Consider the following 20,793-nt stretch of genomic DNA (forward strand, 5'->3'; position numbering starts at 1 on the left):
ATTTTTAATTATTATATAACAATAATTATCTTCTGCTATTGGCATTGTTGTCTGTAAATTTTTATTTTCAAACAATATTTCTTAAGTTTGTTTAAGTTATAGTTTTAATTATAGTTTTAAACATACATAACATCCTAAAAGCGGAAAAATGCAAACATAAAATCTAATCATTAAATTTTATATATTTTTATTATTAACATAAAACTATACATTTCCACTTTATATTGCATTATTAATTAAAGATATATGTTTGTCTTCTATATTAAATAATTTTAATCATAATTTTTTTCTAATTTAATTTAATCTAGTTTAGTTAATAAAATATAATATTATTGTATTGTTTAGAATATTCTTATACTAGTGTATTTATTATATATCTTTAGTTTATTTTATTTTATGTTATTTTGACTAAATTACGCATTTTAATGATTTCACAAGTATTCCAATTTGATTTTAATTTTAATTTTAATTTTATTTATAATTTATAACTCAAATCATAAATATCTTATAATATTTATCTTAGCATAACATTTTGATGACTTTTCCATTTAAAAAGCGCGCTCTTTATTAAACTGGACAGATATAAGGATGTAGTGTGTTCTTAAATGGACTGATATGTAGTTCCTATATAGGCGCCTCTTTCAGCTATACTTCATATATTTAAAAGAAACGTTTATTATATGAAAGATATCGGAGTAGCCGCTCTAAGCTTCTCTCTATTAATAATGTTACATAAAAAGAAACATTGGCAATTGATTAATCAAATTTGGAGACATCGAAACAATATTCTCGATTTTTATCGAGAAAAATATCGAATCTCGACTAATCGAGAAGAATCGAGATACCCATTCCTAGAAAGCATGATCAGCAATCTTTGCAGAAACTGTAAACAGCTGTAAGTGACAGGTTAAACGATACCAAATAATACACATACAGTATAGATGTATAATACACAAATATGCATGTATAATATGTACAAATGATTTGAAGAAAGTAGCTGTCATATAAAAACGTAAGTAGGAATTAAAAATTTATTTTACATATTATATATTATCACATATTATTGCAACATTAAATTAGTTATTATCAAAAAGATTCGAGAAAATTATAAATCATTATTTTTATAATGATTTGAGTTATTACATTCACATGATTTCGTGTCCTTTAATATACATAAAACAAATATCGAACTGACTATTGTGAAAATATTGATCCACTTCTAATAGCGATTGACATAATTTGAGATTTTAAGTCATAGGTTAAAAAAATTATATCAAGCTAAAGAGAAATATCTTTCAATTGAAGTTAATTATTTAATTCTATACCACAAATAATAAATATTTAAAAAATCTAATCTTATACCAAATAATAAATATTAAAATAATGATACATATAAAATTAAGAAAAACAATAAAAATAGGTTTTTTTATAATTTCCCAATAAGTTGGTCATATTGATTCGTGATATTTTTGTAATAATTAATTTAATTTATTATAAAAAATATTCATAAATAATTTTCATTATTTTGTGAAAATATCTTAGGTAAATAAATATATTGGAGTAAATCATTATTTATTTCAAAAATATTAGTATTGTTAAGAGCACATTAAGTAATATCTTAATTGCAATATAAATATTTTTAAATATCTTTTTGTGTACTTTTAATAGAATAAGAATATCTTTTTATAGAAAAAAGATATATTTATTATACTTGGCATTACGTTAATTTCAGGTCATAAATTTTTGGAATACCATTTGTAAAATACCATTTGTAAATTACTTGACATTATGTGGGGCGAAGAACTGAATATTAAAATTATATCTACATTGTCTACCATTATTTTCTGTGTATTCACGATTAATTTCCTTCGATACCTATTAAGTAGTTCTCATATTCAAATTAGAGATGTTACAAAGAAACATAATTGGAGGCCAATTAAGAGAACAACCAAGGTATTTTCAAGAATTTTTATGAGAGTATTTTGATAGATTGTTTCTTATAGCAATAAAAAATAAAAGATCCGTATCCAATATTACCTATTACTCCAATATGGCTCGAAATAATTTCAATTCATGATCATTTTTAAATATAATGTATTTTTTCTAAGTCAGGCTAGATTGACATGAAAATAATAGTTTTCTATACCATTGCATGATCTCTTGTGTGTCATGTGAATTGAAATATTTATTTAATCTATAAAATATATTTTATAGCATATAAGTCTTTTTGTTATGAGAAAAATATGTATTTAACATAAAGTTAAAGTAATAATAGGTTTAATAAAAGAAATATATAAAATTATTTTTTATATACATGCATCTTAATATACAGGCATATTACTGTAGTATATGCGAAGTTCTATTGTTGAATCTTGATGGCCTTTTTTGCGATTCTTGCGGTGTGTGTGCGGATCGAGGCTGCATAAAGCTTGCCGATAAACAGCTAAAATGCAAAGCGATAACTTTTAATAATGATCAACCGATGAAGCATCATTGGGTCAAAGGTGTATTATTGTTTACTAACATGATGAATACACATATCCTTCTAAAAATATTTCACTTTGTCTAGAAATTTCGCTCCTAAAAATATTTTATTCTGTCTAAAGGTAATTTACCACTTATTGCCACGTGCTATATCTGTGAAGAAGAATGTGATATAGAGCCCGGCCTCACGGACTGGTGGTGTTGTTGGTGTCAGAGATGTGTTCACGAAGCATGTAAATCTGCCCTCTCTGAAGTAATAATTAATGATATTTTTTCATTTTATCGATATATCTTTTTTATTTCTTTAGCGTCGTATGTTACAGAAGTCATTTATAATACATACAGAGTGTCAGGCCAATCTCTTCCCAATAGAAAGTTCTTGTAGCTTACCTCGAGAGCTTTTCAAAACACTATAATAAAGTATTTTTTCATCGAGTGCTTTTCGAGTTATGAGGCTTGAAATAATTTCTTAATTTTTACATAAACCATAAAATATATCTAGTAAAATATTCATTTTTCGCTTATCTTACCTTAATACTTTTATGTATAAAATAATGAGAGAAATCAATTGGTGTAAAAAAAAAAACACATAATTGTTTCGAAAAAAAAAATGTAATTATTAATTGCAAATATAATGATAATATTAATGAAAAAATACTTTATTATAGTGTTTTGAAAAGCTCTCGAGAGCTCTTTTTTGGGGGGAAGAGATTGCCCTGATACCCTTATATATAAAATTTATCTTTTTTAAAATCAATTAAACGAATTTTTTATCAAGTTTCTTGGTCTCTTAATAAAGTTATCTTAATAATAAAAATAGTAATCTTGAATAGCATTTCGCTGCGCCATCGATAAAACATTTTGTTTCATCGCGAAGAAAACAGATTGGAAAATTATATTTGTTTTACAGATATGTGATTTCGGAAAGTTCAAATTAATGATTATTCCGCCAGGAAGTTTAGAAGTGATAAATCGACGTAGCACAATGAGACGCAGGTTACATCTTCGTTCTATTATACGACCGAATTGGCTTGATTGGAATCCCATCATTGTTGTTGGTAAACAAAAAAGGAAGAATCTGCAATAAAAGTAAAAATAGCTCGGAATATACGCATTATCAAGATTCTTTTTGTGCAGGAAATAGAAAAGCTGGGAATAATGATGGTGACCAAATTTTATCTCTGTTTAGAAGATTATTAAACCCCGCGCAGATCACGGATTTAGCTGAGCGTGATCCGGTTGCTGCTCTAGAATGGTGTCGTTTATTAGGAAAAACTCCATCTACCATACTTGTAGCAGGCGGAGATGGGACTATCGCCTGGCTATTGAATACTATTAATAAACTTCAGTTGCAAGTACACATAAATTCTTTTTTTTTTAATATAGATCACATACTTCCACCTGCACATATGAATACAAACAAATATTTTTATATGACACAGCCTCTTCCATCTGTAGCAATAATTCCCCTGGGAACAGGCAACGATTTATCTAGAGTATTAGGATGGGGAAAGGAACACGATTCGCACTTGGATCCCATAGAGATCCTGAGGCAGGTACAAACAGCAGAAAAAGTGATGCTTGATAGGTACATACATAATAAAAAGTAAGACATATGCGCTTCTTTCCTATTTAATTGGATGTACATGAAGTTTATGTAATTTAGGTGGTCCGTGATAATAAAACCATACGGTGGGCTAGGATTCAGAGGTTCATATCAAACCTTATTTATGTACAATTACATAAGCGTGGGTGTCGACGCACAAGTTACTTTGAATTTTCATCGGACAAGAGAGAGTAGATTTTATCTCTTCAGTCATAGGATATTTAACAAAGTAATTTTTTATCAAATAAATGGCTTTCTCACTTATATATGCAGGTTGAATAAAGCAATTTGTATCTATTGCAGATGTTGTATTTATGTTTCGGCACACAACAAGTCGTGGAAAGAGAATGCAAAGATCTCGATAAAAATTTGGAGGTCTATTTGGACGATAAGAAGGCAGAATTGCCCTCCATTGAAAGCGTAGTGATACTTAACATTCCATCTTGGGCGGCTGGTGTCGATCTATGGAAAATGGGAGAAGAAGGTTAATATATAATCGATAGACATAAATATGTTAATACTACTATTATATGTTGTTTCACAGACGACAAGGATTTAGGAGTACAAAGTATTAATGATGGCAAACTGGAAGTAGTGGCTCTTTATTCTTCATTCCAAATGGCTCAGCTGCAAATGGGACTCTCGACACCGTATAGAATTGGTCAAGCTAGTACGGTGAAGGTATTTTTAAAGTTTTAGCAATTTTAAAAAATCTTGTATCTGCACAATTATACACATAATGAATATTGTTGTCACAGATAAAATTATTGCGACCATGCGCTATGCAAGTGGATGGTGAGCCTTGGTACCAACTTCCTTGCGAGTTCAACATAACATACTGTAATCAAGCAGCTATGTTGATGAGCAATAATTTTTGAGTATGTGTGATTATATCAATCTGCACAAAAGCATTTACTTATATATTATTGTTCGATTACTATTACAGTGTATATATACAGGGTGTTCAAAAAGTCCCGGACCGGTTGAATATTTCATAAACTATGCACTTTAGAAAGAAATGTTTCAGACAAAAGTTGTATGGCTTGAAGGGGGCCATAAGATGGCGTCATTGGTTTGACCTTGAAAAGTCGTTTGAAGGTCACGTGAAGGTCACCTTCAATTTCTTAAATGGAACCCCCTATTTTTTGTTACTTATTCTTGTATCTTATCTCGAGAGCTTTCCAAAACACTATAATAAAGTATTTCTTCATTGAGTACTTTTCGAGTTATGTACAAAATAATGAGAGGAATCAATTGGTGTAAAGAAAATACATAGTTATTTTTAAGAAAAAATATGTAATTGTTAATTGCAAATTACATATTTTTTCTTCGAAACAACTATGTTTTTTCTTTACACCAATTGATTCCTCTCATTATTTTGTACATAAAAGTATTAAGGTAAGATAATCGAAAAATGAACATTTTACTAGATATTTTATGGTTTATGTAAAATTAAGAAATTATTTCAAGCCTCATAACTCGAAAAGTACTCAATGAAGAAATACTTTATTATAGTGTTTTGGAAAGCTCTCGAGATAAGCTACAAGAATAAGTAACAAAAAATAGGGGGTTCCATTTAAGAAATTGAAGGTGACCTTCACGTGACCTTCAAACGACTTTTCAAGGTCAAACCAATGACGCCATCTTATGGCCCCCTTCAAGCCATACAACTTTTATCTGAAACATTTCTTTCTAAAGTGCATAGTTTATGAAATATTCAACCGGTCCGGAACTTTTATGAACCTTTTGAATACCCTTGAATACCTTTTTGAATACCCTGTATATTCGCTAAAACTGGTTATAATTTAGTTATTTTACGACGATTATAATAATTATAATATGATACTATTGTGAAATATTTTATGGAAATGACAAATCTAGTCATTGTTATAATGCAAGAAAATATATTTAAATATAAATGTTATATATCTTTTATGAACAATTATAAATAATTATAATTATAAATATTTCATAATTCTATTTATTGATGCTGCATTTATAATAAAAATATATAAACAATAAAATAATAAGAGAATAAAAGTATTTTGGTGTTTATTTTTAAAAAATTTCTTTCTAACAATTTTTAATCTTTTTTTCATAATGTTTAATTTACCTTTCTTCTATCCTCTCTTTTTATGTTCTGCATACTTATATCAAATCGATGATGTTTCGTTTTTATCAATAATGCGAAATTGGCAACTAATTTTGATTTAGAGAAATTTATGTGTGAAACTTTAGTCAAAAATGTTTAATTTTATCCATATAAAATGATCCATATAATTTAATATAATTAGATTTAAAATTTATAATAATCTGAGAAAACAACATAAACGGAAGATGTAAACAATTTTCCTTTTCGACGATATAAAACGAGAGAATAACGGAAAATTAATTTTATTAAATTATGACAGAACGACAAATGCATTTTCTATTCATTTTGATGACTATTTGGATTTTACATGAAACAGCTAGAATGATGAAAGACATTGATTAAGATATAAAAGATATAAAAATTAAAAAATATATATAGAATTAATAACAGCCGAAATCATTTCTAACTACATAAAATGATAAATGTTGAAAAAAAGTTTTAAATTAAAAATGCGACAGAAATATTATTCGTGAGTATACATATTAAAATCACAAAAAATAATTTATTAAAATACAATTATTATACATAATTATAATTTGTGAAAATAATACAAAAGTATGATAAATGATATAAACCATTGTTAACATTTCTCATACATTTTGTAATACAGTTATCGAACCTTTTCCTCTGAGATATCAGAAAGATTCCTTTCTAAAGCAAAATCCAAACTGATCGCATTTGTATCGAAGAATTCTAGCGAGCTGTGGCGGCCCGCAATAAAAAACTGTAATTTTTCCTTTCTTTTTATCTTGTAACTGCTTGAAAACCTTATCCCAATTGGGACGACCTGCGTTTGTTCTGGTTTTCAAACCTGTGATAAGATCTCGTTTCTCCTAATTAAATAATATAATAAGAAATAATATAATGATAATAAAAAATAAAATTAACCAAATTTAATCATTTATTAAAATAGTGCTAATATAAATTTGAGACTTAATCATTTATAAACTCCCGAAATAATTATAATGATCTCTAACCTTTTCGTGCAGAAGATCCATCGCTAACTGCAAACCGACCGCTTTCATGTCATTCTTTTGCAATGCGCTTGTGATGTACATATGCATCTCCAAAAAACGTTCCATGGTGATCCCTAACTCGGCCTGTTCCATTTCGAGTTGTGACAACAAGTTAACGAACCATTCAAACGAACGTTGATCGCGATTGATCCAAAAGAAGTCCACCTATAGAATATTTTTTAGATTCGAAAACTTAATACAAGAAATATGAACGAATCAACAAATATGACGATAATAAATATAATTAGACAATTTTTTTCTGATATATTTAGCAATAGAATTTTGAGATTTGTTTTACAGATATTTGCTTATTATTGCACATACATTATTAGAATAATTTACTATCACAAATATATGTTAAACGTTGTTTATCAATAAAAACTTATATAAAGTTTATTCCAAAATTGATAAAATGTGAATGGGAATTGAAATGTTAAAGTGTGTATACCTTTCGTAAATTCATTACAGTAGGCGGAATTTCACTGGCCCAGGAAAACGAGCATTTTGGACAAGTGTGCCTCGCTTTCCAGTATCGATGCATAATTGATTGTAATATAGAGGCGAAAGGTGTAACTCCAATTCCTGTGCCGATTAAAACAGCATGTTGCGCACGAAATATGTGGCTCGACGGCGCCCCATAAGGACCATCCAAAAAGATCTACAAAAACGAGACATTATTTGTACGAGGCAATGTTTATGTTTATTAATTAAAATCATAAAATTAGACGAGAAAGCCTATATAAGAATGGGAAAAAGATCTTTACCTCCAATGGTTTTCCAACGGGATAATTTATGGGCGTGTGAGAAGAACTTTCGGATTTCAAATCTAAACTCTCTGAACTATCTACAGCTTCGTTAAAAGCTTTCCTCAATCTTCCTTCTTCTGCCGCAATCTCCATAGCCATTATAGGTGTGGTAAGCATTTCATTCCCATTCGCATTTGCATTTGACGCTGTATAAACAACCACGTAACGAATAAAAATATTATGTAAAAATTTGCGTTGCAAATTATTTTTATGGTAACAATATATATCAACAGATCAACATATATAAAAACATATTCTAAATCGTTTGCAATAGATTAATCAACCATTAATTAATATAGGTAATAGATTAATTTGTTATAATTATTATTATTATAGAATATCATTATTGTATTTTATAATATTTTTTAGAAGAAATTTTTTTTTCTCTTGCATATTATATCTCCAAATAAATATTATAATTTTTTACCTCACTACTTACCAACGTTCGAGGATATATCGAGTTCGTAATCGCACGTTTCGAGACTAGGTGTTTTGAAAGCGATAATAGTTGGTTTCGTCCTCATATACCGGAAGCTTTGAGCCAATGATTTATTCTGCGGACTCAAATAAGCTAAGCCCAATGACTTCAATCGTGCACGTTTCATCTGGCACTCATCGAAACTTCTCTCTGATTCTGATCTCATATAATCACGAAGTCTAGATAAATATCATACATATATTTCATACATCACAATATATGTAAGCTGCTTTAAGAGATTAATATTTTCAGAGATCATTATATGATGATAATAAAAAAATAGCATGTATACAATATTAATTCAATAAAATATTTAGAGAATTAATCGTAATGAAGAAATAATAAGATAAGAAAATAACTTTTCAAAAGTAAGTTAAAATATTTTTTACATATTATAAATCTACTTACGCCCTGAGTCGTTCTTTTTTCTTATTCTTTGTCTGCATATCTGGCATCGAATGTGATTTTTCAAGCGGCATTTTGCTATCAAGAAGTAATCGATGGAGTCTTCTATCTCTTCTCGCAGACATATCCATCCATTCCTTATTTAATTCCAACGTATCTATATTAATTAAATTTATGTGTAATTTAATATTAATTTTATAATATATATTTCATTATATAAACTTATTATTAATAATAACACGACTTTATATTAACATGATTAATATTTAATCTTGATAGTATTGTTTTTTTGGAAAAACAGTAATATATAAAATATATACAAATAATACATATAATATAATAAAATGTTAATTGTTATTAAGTATACGAATCTTACTTTCTGGAGTTTTTAAATATGTAGATTGGTTACTAATAGGTGTATGCAATATGGTGTTCGCCACATCAGATACAAACGTAGGATTATCAAGACCATGAGCATGAGCTACCGACTCTGTTGAAGGTTTCTGTCTTGTAATAAGTGGTTTCTTGCCACCAAGGAATCTTATGATGAAAGATACAAACTTATACAACATGCGATAATTAATTAATTATTAATAGCGTGGCAATTTAATTATTAGGAATAATTATACTTTGCATATTGAGTTTTATGTACGAACATTATTTTCGTGTATCTTTGCATAAATATTTTTAAACCAGCAGACTTACGAGGATTTCTTCCGAGGAGTATTCGTATTATCGCAGTTTTCGACAAGTAAGATATCGCCTCGATGCAGCTTTAGTTGCTCTTTTTCAAAGTATGAATACAGACTGTTGGTCCATTCACCGACTGCACGAATGTGTAACCACATGTAATCTGTGCAAAAATATTACCGATATTGAGTTTCCTCTGATATAATTAGCATGTATAAATAAGTTTGTTTTTTATTAGCAATAAAGAGCATAACCTGCGCGTTAAAAATATTTTAATAATGCAATTTAAATATAAAAGGATTAAAAATAGAATAAACTGAAAAGAATTGCACAACTGTAGACTTGAATATATCGAGAAGTACATTTGAATCGTACATTTTATATTCAGTTATTACTTCAGTGATAATGATAATTTTAAGAAAATTACTCTCAGATTTGATCGATATAAAATTGCAAAAAGCAGCTTACCTTCCTGTTCCGGAGCACTGCTAATGGTAAAAGGATGCCACTCGTATCTTGCTATCACCGGGATATTAACGAATACATAATCACCGGGGTGAAAGTGGAAATGAAGTGGTCTCTTGATGACCAAGTGAGTCACCTTCGAAGGTAACAAGAGACCGGAACTTATATACGTCTTGCCACGCTGCGAACGTAACCACATCAATCGACGAATTTTTTCTACCAAGTATATCACGCCCGGGACAACGAACCATTTCCAAAAATTTAGGCAATGAAAGATTAATAAAATCCAGAACGGTATGTACAGCAGATGAGACCAATAAAATATCTGTTATAGATAAAAAATTGTGGAATTGTTATAAAAGGATGATAAAAAAGATATATAAAATCTAACAAATTAACATATTTTTGAATAAAAAAAAATGAAAATATTTTTATAAAATAATAATACCTCAAAACAACCTCCACGTCGTACAAATGCCATGGAACACACTGTCACAATGACAAGTATAATAAGCAGAACTACTCCAGTCGGATACGCACTGCCTGCCACCAAACCAAAATATCCAGGCCGACTCGTCAATAACCATTCGGACATTGTATAGTTACCGCTATTCATTTTCTCGTCTTTTATGATCACCGTACCTATGATTAATATGTAATTAGATATAATTATTATTCATTATAATTTTATTAAATTTAATTGAATATAATAAGAGGTAAATCGTGATTTCGGTTTTTCTGTTGAGAAACAATTCATTTTTTTAAGTTCTAAATTAGATTATATATGTATAACATATAATCTAATTTAGAACTTAAAAAATAAATGATAGATGTATAATTAAATAAACAAAAATTATTTTATATACCGCAGTAAATAAGATGCATCAAAGTATGTATAATGCTAAAAATTCCAATCGATATTCCTGTCACTTTATGGAGATATATGTGATGATCTAGAGGCACTATAGAGTTAAAACCATGTGTTCGCAGGAATGTAATGCATTGGCGCAGCATCAGAATTAAGATAAATGTGCAGTCAAAGTTCAGACATTGTCCTAAAATGAAATATTTTACATCAGTTTAGTTCTAAATCTTTTTGCATTGTCCTCTCTTTTAAAAACATAGACAAAAATTTAATTTGATGTTAAATAACCAATTGCTTGAAAATAATGACTACAAACTTGTTAAAATATTTGTATCTATATAAAACAAATTGTTAGAATAAATGTATTACAGTTATATGATACATTTAAATATCTAAAACAAATAAACTTTATATTGTTATGTATTTCTATATATTATTATATTTTTCTTACCACATGCACGCGCGATCATCACATAGCCGTTATAATTTCGGTATTCATAGAGACGAGAGACGAACAAAGCCACGTTGATGAAGGCGAATATTGAAATAAAAGCGATGTAGACATAATTGTTCTTCATATATGGCTTTGTGAATTGATATGGGCGAAGAGACGAAAACATTCCCAAAACGGATTTTTGTTTTGGTTTCGGTTGTGGTGGTACTAACCATCGATCTATGCTGCGATTTATTATGTTTAATATTTGCTTTAATTCAAAAAATTTATCAATAATTGAAATAGTGCTTCAGTAATCAATAATAAATTTTATAAAATTTTAAATTAAATAAACTTTTTTAGAATTCTATTATGTTTTTATATTTTTTAAATTAATTTTATATATATATATATATATATACATATATATATATATATATATATATATATATATATATACATATATAAGATATATATATATAATTTATATATCTTATAATTTTTCATCTAACCTGATCGAGAGATTTTCCAGCAGACCATCATGTTTCTCTAATTGCCTTTTTAGAGCTTCAAAAGTGATCGCTCCTCTGTTATCCTGATCAGCATCTTCGAAGAGAGCGATTGTTAGATCTTCGATTTGTTCGTCGCTGAATTTCATTCCATTTTCTTCCATACATGCTCTCATCACATGTTCCAGCTCGCGAAGTTGTATCAATCCATCGCCTTTTATTATTTTTGAAAAAATGTGGAATAATGAAAACAATTTATTATTTACATATAAAAATATCTTTCTCTAAAAATATAAACAAATATTTAAAAAAATTCTAATTTTTCAGATCCATTCTAGCTTTTTGCAAATGTTTTGCCAAAATTTATAAATATTTTGCTTGAATAAATAACTCATAATCAATAATATTACCATCGATATCGTAAACTTTGAAGAGGAATCTAATTTTATCGTCCGGAGACTTTCCAGCGAATTGATGCATAGCATCCACAAATTCTTGAAGCGATATCGTACCAGAATTGTCCTTGTCAAATATTTGAAAGACTCTGTCGGTGAAGAATGGCTAAAAATTAATTAAGATAAATATTATAATTAATTCTTTATTATAATTAATAATATAATATAAATTAATATTATAAATAAATTATATAATAATTTATATAATAATATAAATTAATATTATAATAAATTTATCATTTATTTTATTTGAATATAAAATTTTATGCTATCGATGTATGTATGCAAACTTGCTTACATAGTAGATTATATAAATATGGAACAAACAATAAATATAAACAAAGCACTAAAAAACACGCAAAATAATGAAGATTTAGAAAAACAATTCTATCTGCACGTTTGAAATAAAAAATACTTATGTTTCCTGCCTACGTTCTTCGAAGTAACAATTGTGTTAAATTCTTCGCGCCGTATTTCCCTCTCATTCCCAACAGTCTGTTTAAATATCTTTTCGAGCCATTCAAGATTTCCTTTATCGAAACCAGCACGTGGTCTGACAAAACAAGAAATATTGAATTGATTAATACACAACGTTCGAAAGTTAACGAAATTAAGAAGCTTAAAAATCGCTTAATATCATGAAAACAAGGATATAAATCTCTGTAATTTTATATAATAAGCGTATTACCTGGTATTACTCACGCCAGATATAAACTCCATGATTTGGGCTGACATTACGTATCCTGAGTTCTCTTGATCGATTAAACGGAACAGTTTATCCACGATCTGTAACATGTGAAAGGCACTCTTAAATCGAATGTAAAATGTATCTGATACAAAACGTTTATACTTTTTGAATTCGTTTCTCGAAGAAACGAAAAGTTGAACGGTACATTTTTAATATAAGCACACTTGTAATTTAACAGTTTCTCTCCTGAGGCAACTTTTAGAAAAGATTTTTTTTGTTTATCTTTGTCAAGAAATACATGCAAAATTACATATATACGAAAAAATTGTACACATATATATAAAAATGTGTGTGTAACACAATATTAATAATTTATTGTTAATATATTTAACGATCTCTAAAGAAATGACGCGAACAAAGTATCTCTATAAACGTGTCCATAAAAATACATCACACTATAATCACATCTTTGACTAGCTATTCTTAACTGTGTTTCTTCGTCGTTTCTTAATATTTATAATAATAATAAGTTAAATTTTCTTTGATTGTTTGTTATATTCATATATTAAATTACATTAATTAAGTAACTAATTAATTCGATAATTATATTGTCTTAACAATCTATAGACATAATTCACGTTCTCTTTATTAAATGATGCATGGTTTTATTTACTAGATCATAACATAGATTGTATATAGAAGAAATATGTCTAAAACATATTAGACCGTAAAGTATTCAAAAAATAGATTACATAATATATAAAAATAACACAACTTACCCCTTTGGTATAAAAAATCTGTTGAAAATTGAGGAAGTTTACTGGATTCTCCCTGCATAGTACATATGCTACACTTTCGATTTGATCGACAAAATCATTTTGCTTCTCGTTTCTGAGAAATTGATAAAATTGATAAAAATAACGTAGAATTAAACAAGTATAAAATATATATATTTAATATATACGAGTATATCTAAAAGTATATATTGAAAAATGATCACTTATGAAAATATACGCGGGAATATTCATAAATGGAAAATCATTCTTACGTCAGCCTTCCTTTGAGGAATTCTATCCATTCTTCCTGCTTTAGTAATTCATCACGATCTTGATCAAATAGTATAAATAATTTTTTAAGAAGCACCTGGAAAATATTGATGAATTTTATAAGTAATGTGCAAATGTCAATTTATTCATCGCAAAATTTTTAAATAAATTTTTAAACAAATTTATCATCCTTACAGTTTTACATTATATTTTAATAAAATATTTAAAATCTAATGCCTTACCAATTAATGTTTATTAATTTAGCAACAAAAGTTTAATTAATATAGTTTTATATCATATTGTATTAATACATACATATTGTATTAAATACAACACGTACAGAATGAATCATGTAATACAAAAAATTTAAAATATTTAAATTTTTTATTGAAGATTGTGCATGTAATAAAAGTGGATAAATGTTACAATTTCTGAGAAAATTTTAATTAATTTTAATTTTAATTTTAATTTTTTAATTTATTTTAGTTTATTAAAAAAATTAATAATACTACTTTGTATATATATATATATATAAATGCTTCAACATATACCTACTTGTCATCTAAATGAGAAATTTGTACATGTTATATTATACAGACCATTTCAAAGACTGCATATTTAAATGCAAATTTTGAAATGTATCTTCTATACTGATGTGTATGTAATGCATATCTGGGACAAAGTTAATGTGTGATAATGAAAACCTATTTATTAAAATTCTAGCCTCAGGTATATATATATATGACGGCATCAACTTTAGCATCAATATGACACATATCGATCATCATGTCGACAACGGGCTATACACGTGTGTATTTCAGTCTTGATCATTAAGAAATAGGTCAATGTCATGAGAGATTACACTGCATGTTCCCTCGGCATGTACAAGATCCAGAAACATATCCCAACCTCATGAGTTAGTGAATGTGATGTATGCAGGTTGCACCTAAATCATTATTCAGTTTTACTGACAGATCCTTTAAATGTCTTTACTCTGACATTTTCTGTCCATTTAAATTCAAAATAGACTTTGCTTGAAAAAGAATTTAATTTTATGTATATTTATATACATTTTATGTTATTTTATAATAGTATTTTATATTAAATTACAAAGAATACGATTCTTTCTAGAGTTCTATTTTATACTAATTTAGAAATAAAAAGCTATTATAAAATAAAAATCACAAATATAAAAGATTAATTATTTAAATTGTGGATAATACTCGTGCAAGAAATTGAATTTAAAATTAAATACAAAATATTCATATATTTCATATATTTGTATAATATAAATAGTGCTTTTAAAATTTTTGGGAAAACATTTCATTATTAAGAAAAGATGAATAAAACAAATTGAATTAAATATACATCAAGTAAAAATTCTAATATCTTATTCATGCAACAGACAAAGAATGAAATTTTACATTGTAAATATGACGCTATGACGCTTGCATCCGGTTGTTAAAATAAGCGATGAGAGAAAGGAATGCCTAGTTTTATGTCTAATCATTCATTCTTAATTTATATCTCTTATTAGTCATTATAAAGGTAGTAGAAAAGATAGTAATCAATCATAATAATTATATAGATTTGAGGTAACAATCTAATTACTTTTTTAATATAATTCTGAACAAAAATATTTCAAAAAACGTCGATATTGCTAGATAACATTAGAAACATGTGTATAAAATGTATATATCTCTGTTTAGTGATATAATCATAAACGATATTTATAGACTATCATCTCATATCATATGATGTATACATTTTATAATATAAATGTTTACGTGTGATCATAATTAATTGTATTTAAATCATCATATGTTTAATTTTTATAATAATATCAACATATATTTTAATATTTATTCAAGAGGAACTATGTAATCAAATTGTAAAAAAAATGAATCTTTTTTTCTCGAGTCTCTAACTTTAACTAATTAAGTTATAAACCTTCTATTTTTATATTTTTTATTCAATTAAATTTCAATATTAAAAAATACGACGCTATGACGCTATAAACGTTTTAATAATCGGTGTAAATATCGGTATAAATCGGTATTTAACGATACTCGATCGATAACGATCGCCGATAGCGCATCGGCAATTGATGCCCATGGCGGTTAAAGGGTTAATGGATGGTTTAGTAAACGAAGTGTCGGCTTCAGCGGAGATGCTATGTTCTATCATTAGTCTCGACGATCGATTAATCGGTCCCAAGCGACCGGGAGGTGCTCGGGGCATCAAGGCCTTCCGCCTGGAGCGATCGGCCACCTTGGTCGAAACCGGGAGGCCGTCGATAGAGACACTCGATCGTATCGTCATCGCCGCCTCGGGTCTCCTTTTCTTACGCGGATTCTCGAACGTGGACTCATTATTGATCATGATCTTACAAAGGAGATGATTGCAAATGGCTCGAGATTGCAAATCTCAGCCGAAAATATTTCAGCTCCGATAAGGAAATCTCGTCGCCTATGTTGTAGCTTTCCTTATTTGGAGAGATCTTCTTATAATTGAAAGTTATGCTATGCATAAACCAATTGAAACTTTATCCCAGAGCAATGTTGACTTCGCATAAAGATATAATTTTTAAATGAGAAAGCAATATATATGGCTGTCCACGCTCTTATGGTAATTATTTTTTATAAATAAAGACATCAAATCTTCTTAAACGATAGCATTAAAATTTCGTGTCTCGATATAGGTGACAAGAAAGCGTCGCATTTGTCAAGCAAGCATTGCACAATTATACATAAATCTTGTATAATGACAGTGCTTTCTGTCGGAGTGTGAAATGATTGACTGGTTAAGCGATCACGATCTCATAGAGTATCCATATCGAGTTTCGCTCCATTTTTTTTCGTGCTGCAATAATAGTCTGAGAGAACTGGTTTCTTTTTAATTAAAGATATAAATGTAAGAACTATATATATATATATATATATATATATATATATATATATATATATATATATATATATATACTTGTTTTGCATTTTTCTAAAATTTTTTTAAATGTTACAAGGAAAATATGTACGCAGAAAACTATCCAGAAGTTATGTTTTAGGATTTTTGATTTAAAAATACTTATATAAATAATTTTTGAGTAAAAATATTAAAGCTAGTAAACCCGGGTTATAGTTTTTCCACTATTCTCCAATATTTTCTAAACCAGTCTCGCATTCCCGTATTAATTAATTCATCAACATCTTTTAAAAATACATATTAATAAACTCGTTTATTGAGAAAGTAGCTTGTATTAAGTTTTCAATTATTTTTTATACAACAAATTTTTCATTACGCGCGTATCAAACGTACATCTTACTTAGTTATAATTTTATCTAATTATAACATATCAAACGTATATTTTATCTAATTATGATTTTAGTAAATTAATAGTTGCTTAATTAATATTTATACTATGTTTATAATATTAATATTAATATACTATACTTATCTTGTTATTTAAATGCGATTGGTAAAAAGCCAATTGTAAAATCTACAAATACTTTTTCAAAAGAACCCAAATTGTTCGACAAGCCAATATCTTCGAGTGATGTAATATCGAGGTTTCATGTCTAGTGCCACGCGAACCTTCTTTTTTTCACAAAAGAAAGTGAGATGGCGAGTCAATAATTACAATAATTGCAATTTCTCATGGTCATTTTAAGAAAGTACCATATAACGAGAATAGAGAACTACATTTTTAAAGTTGTATTAGTTTATTGAAAGGTTAATCAAATTAGAATTTGCAGCATTACGATATAAAATCGAAATCTAAACTTCATTTTAAGATAATTATTTTGTTTGTGAGAAGATAATATAACTTATTAATGCAGCTAACTTTTTTATAATATCCGCTTTTATATAAAAACTTTCCCGAAAATCTACGCAAAAAATGTCAATTATCTTTTTATATAGTTACTGTAATGGTATCTTATGTTTTGTCTACAAACGACTATGTTTAGCACAAGTTTTATTCAAGAGTGTCTAGCCAATTAAACCATGAGACATTAAGTCTGTATATGGATTCAATGGAGTTTTTGCAATCATGCATATAACGTCAGCAGACGATTTGAGTTACTTGACCGTATTTTCTTTGTCGCTGTCCCGCGCGAATCTTTAGCTTTCCGATTTAATGATTTTTGCATTTCGTAATAATTGCTCTCTCGTAAGTTACGATATTCTTTTACGTGTTATTGCGATTTCTTCCTACGAAATCACGTTCTACTTATTTGTATAATACGTATATTTTAATCGAGATATTTCGAAACCATTGAAAAAGCCATCATAAAATTAATTCGTGTCACATAAAACTGAAAATACTACATAAGCCTCGTATTTTATAAATGAAAGCGGCATTTCTGTTTCTCATCATCTCAGAAAATTCGTAACAACTTTATCGAACATTTGTATGCATTCCAAAAAAATTTATATCGTGATTTTATCCATTTATATTTTATTTATATAAAATTTACGTATATTTTGGGGCAAACTTGAAGTTTTTAAAATACATAAATAATTTTATAGAAAAATTACAAATTAAAATCGAAAGTTTTGTAGAAACTATTATATTTTTCTTTTAGTCTTTAAATTTATCTCAGATATTATTTCCATATTTAAGGCTCGCCAAAAATGAAAAGAATAAAAATTTACATAATATCATTAATTTTAATTAAGCTATTTTACCATATGACATCTGTTAATGTTTTTATCTAAGTTTTTACTTGAATTAAACAGAATATGCGTACCTGACCTTGAAAGAGTCTTCTAAAGGCTTCCTTGCTATAGCGTCCAGATCCTTCTTCCTGCAGTATTTCCTTACACTCCTTTAAGATAGTGGCTCTCCTCTTTTCAATCAGGCATTCTTCCTCCATGCAGCTGATATTTTCTTCCATGTTTGAATATTGTTCGTGACAGGTGTTGCGAAGAACGAGGGTGCGACCGAAGAAATGAGATCAGAGCTACTTTGGCAATTCATCACGAGATCAACAAGATTCCTGACATTTCTCGCTCGCCTTATTCGCTCTTGTTTGGAACACAAATGATACAGCATCAATCGCAATATGTGAATGGAAGGTTAAATTTGTAAATTCTCGTTGTTGTATTAAAGTTCAAAGGTAATTACAATCTATAAACATTCAAGATATACGAGATAATTATATTATAATTAATTTGTAACTTATTAAATTTGAAACTTATTAAATTAAACGTAATTCAGCAAAGAAGTGATGATCAAAGAATTAATTTTAACGTAATTTTTTGTAATAATTTGTACACATTATTTGGATAAAAATAATAATAAAAAGAGAACATTAAATATTTAAGAAAGAGAGAATTAGTATGAGTATTTTATCCCTTCCTTTTTTTCTACTCTTATTTTTACCTTTAACTGTTGATTTAAATTAATAAAATAAAAAGTAATTAATAAAAATTAAATTTCGTCTCGAATGAAAAAATGAATATAAATTTTGCTTTATTTCTATTGTTTATTTTTTTTATGAAATTCGGAACAACACAGGTAAATATACGAATAACATGAATTTTCGATTCTTTACTCTACAACTATAAAATATTGCAACTACCTTTTTTATAAAATCCTTGCTAATAAACAGTAATAACTTATATTAATTTAGAAAAACCCATTTTTTTACAAAACATTTCACTTTTAAACTAATATCGAAGTCCAAACAAAACTTGCCATCGTGCTTCCATCACATTTCCTTAAACAAGAGTTTTTGACAACAACTGAAAATTAATTTTTATATAACAATCCTACCTCTTTTTTTTCGATACTTAAGAAAACAAGACCTTAGTTCAACGTGCGTATGAAAACTCACTTTATCGCGCGTATCAACGAGCGAAATTGCCACGTTAAGTCGTTTCGGTGTTACTGAGAGAAGTCTTGAATGAAAATCATCCTCGGGGCATCAACGAGCCGGCGTTGATGGTGTCGTCGGCTGTCTGAAATAGTGTTGGTGCCAGTAACGTTCATATCGAATCATACGGGGGGATACACTGTATGAGAAAGAGAGAAAGAAAGGGAAGACGGAATACAAAGGGAAGGGAGATAAATTGGTTTTACTGACGATTCAGATCATGCGGGGATAGAGGAGACAGACAACCTTTCACTTTTTGACAAGCTTATGTTTCTCCTCCTCCTCCTCCTCTCTGTCATGTTCTCCTTTTCCTTCTACCTATTCGTAACACGAGTTTTGTTTCTGTCTTTCTTTCTCTTTTCATCTGGCAGGTGCGACCCAGACTTCTATCAGGAATGTACCGGATTCCGTTTCGTATAAATTTGCGGAGAAACGAGTTTCATTGATGGCTCAATATGCATTCTTACTCGCTTGGATGTTTCCTCAGCTTTCTTGCTTGTTTTACTGCAATTCCTGGATCACAGATGTTTTATAGAGATTAATATTAATTTTTAAAAATAAATCTATATTGCTCTTTGCAAAATATATATATTGGTATTTAAATGGTAAATTGCTCATAATACTTCTAACAGAAATAATACTATATATATATATATATATATATATATATATATATATATATATATATAAGAAATATGTTAATAACATACATCATACATTGTCAGAGAGAGAATATATTAGATTCGTCATTATAAATGTGATGATAAAGAACTGTAGGCCCTCCGTCTCCGTTATTGTGTAAGTGCGAAGCACTGCTAT

The 20,793-nt window shown here is 28.1% G+C and overlaps 2 protein-coding genes and 1 long non-coding RNA gene across 5 annotated transcripts; 2 read left to right on the forward strand and 1 right to left on the reverse strand.

Moving 5' to 3' along the window:
• Positions 1 to 864: 864 nt before the first annotated feature.
• Dgkepsilon (diacylglycerol kinase epsilon) lies at positions 865 to 5,313 on the forward strand. 2 transcript variants are annotated; one of them, XM_083091211.1, is made up of 11 exons: positions 865 to 1,012; positions 1,733 to 1,953; positions 2,333 to 2,504; positions 2,607 to 2,737; positions 3,395 to 3,542; positions 3,622 to 3,839; positions 3,927 to 4,072; positions 4,151 to 4,319; positions 4,394 to 4,574; positions 4,635 to 4,771; positions 4,849 to 5,313. In XM_083091211.1, exons 2-11 carry the CDS (start codon positions 1,789 to 1,791, stop codon positions 4,966 to 4,968), a joined length of 1,587 nt encoding a protein of 528 aa, XP_082947337.1. In that variant the 5' UTR covers positions 865 to 1,012; positions 1,733 to 1,788; the 3' UTR covers positions 4,969 to 5,313. The 2 variants fall into 2 exon arrangements, with proteins under 2 accessions (XP_082947337.1, XP_082947338.1); XM_083091212.1 differs by lacking the exon at positions 865 to 1,012 and having other exon boundaries at positions 1,764 to 1,953; positions 2,347 to 2,504.
• Positions 5,314 to 6,332: 1,019 nt separating this feature from the next.
• On the forward strand, positions 6,333 to 8,253 carry LOC145966740 (uncharacterized). Its single transcript, XR_014437145.1, has 3 exons — positions 6,333 to 6,711; positions 6,853 to 6,968; positions 7,232 to 8,253. It is a non-coding gene; the product is annotated as an uncharacterized LOC145966740 (long non-coding RNA).
• Positions 6,742 to 20,073, reverse strand: Nox (NADPH oxidase). 2 transcript variants are annotated; one of them, XM_083091057.1, is made up of 20 exons: positions 19,936 to 20,073; positions 18,847 to 19,123; positions 14,101 to 14,195; positions 13,832 to 13,943; positions 13,053 to 13,150; positions 12,797 to 12,917; positions 12,320 to 12,470; positions 11,913 to 12,123; positions 11,419 to 11,645; positions 10,969 to 11,157; positions 10,551 to 10,744; positions 10,106 to 10,427; positions 9,653 to 9,800; positions 9,324 to 9,487; positions 8,951 to 9,104; positions 8,504 to 8,721; positions 8,023 to 8,210; positions 7,707 to 7,916; positions 7,220 to 7,423; positions 6,742 to 7,075 (listed from the first exon to the last, which is right to left on the reverse strand). In XM_083091057.1, exons 2-20 carry the CDS (start codon positions 18,991 to 18,993, stop codon positions 6,878 to 6,880), a joined length of 3,351 nt encoding a protein of 1,116 aa, XP_082947183.1. In that variant the 5' UTR covers positions 18,994 to 19,123; positions 19,936 to 20,073; the 3' UTR covers positions 6,742 to 6,877. The 2 variants fall into 2 exon arrangements, with proteins under 2 accessions (XP_082947183.1, XP_082947185.1); XM_083091059.1 differs by having other exon boundaries at positions 19,875 to 20,073.
• Between the last annotated feature and the right edge of the window lie 720 nt (positions 20,074 to 20,793).

Source organism: Camponotus vicinus, unplaced genomic scaffold (genome assembly GCF_025532165.1).
Source record: "Camponotus vicinus isolate PSW18456_S1 unplaced genomic scaffold, iyCamVici1.0 SCAF_2, whole genome shotgun sequence".
Lineage (NCBI taxonomy): Eukaryota > Metazoa > Arthropoda > Insecta > Hymenoptera > Formicidae > Camponotus > Camponotus vicinus.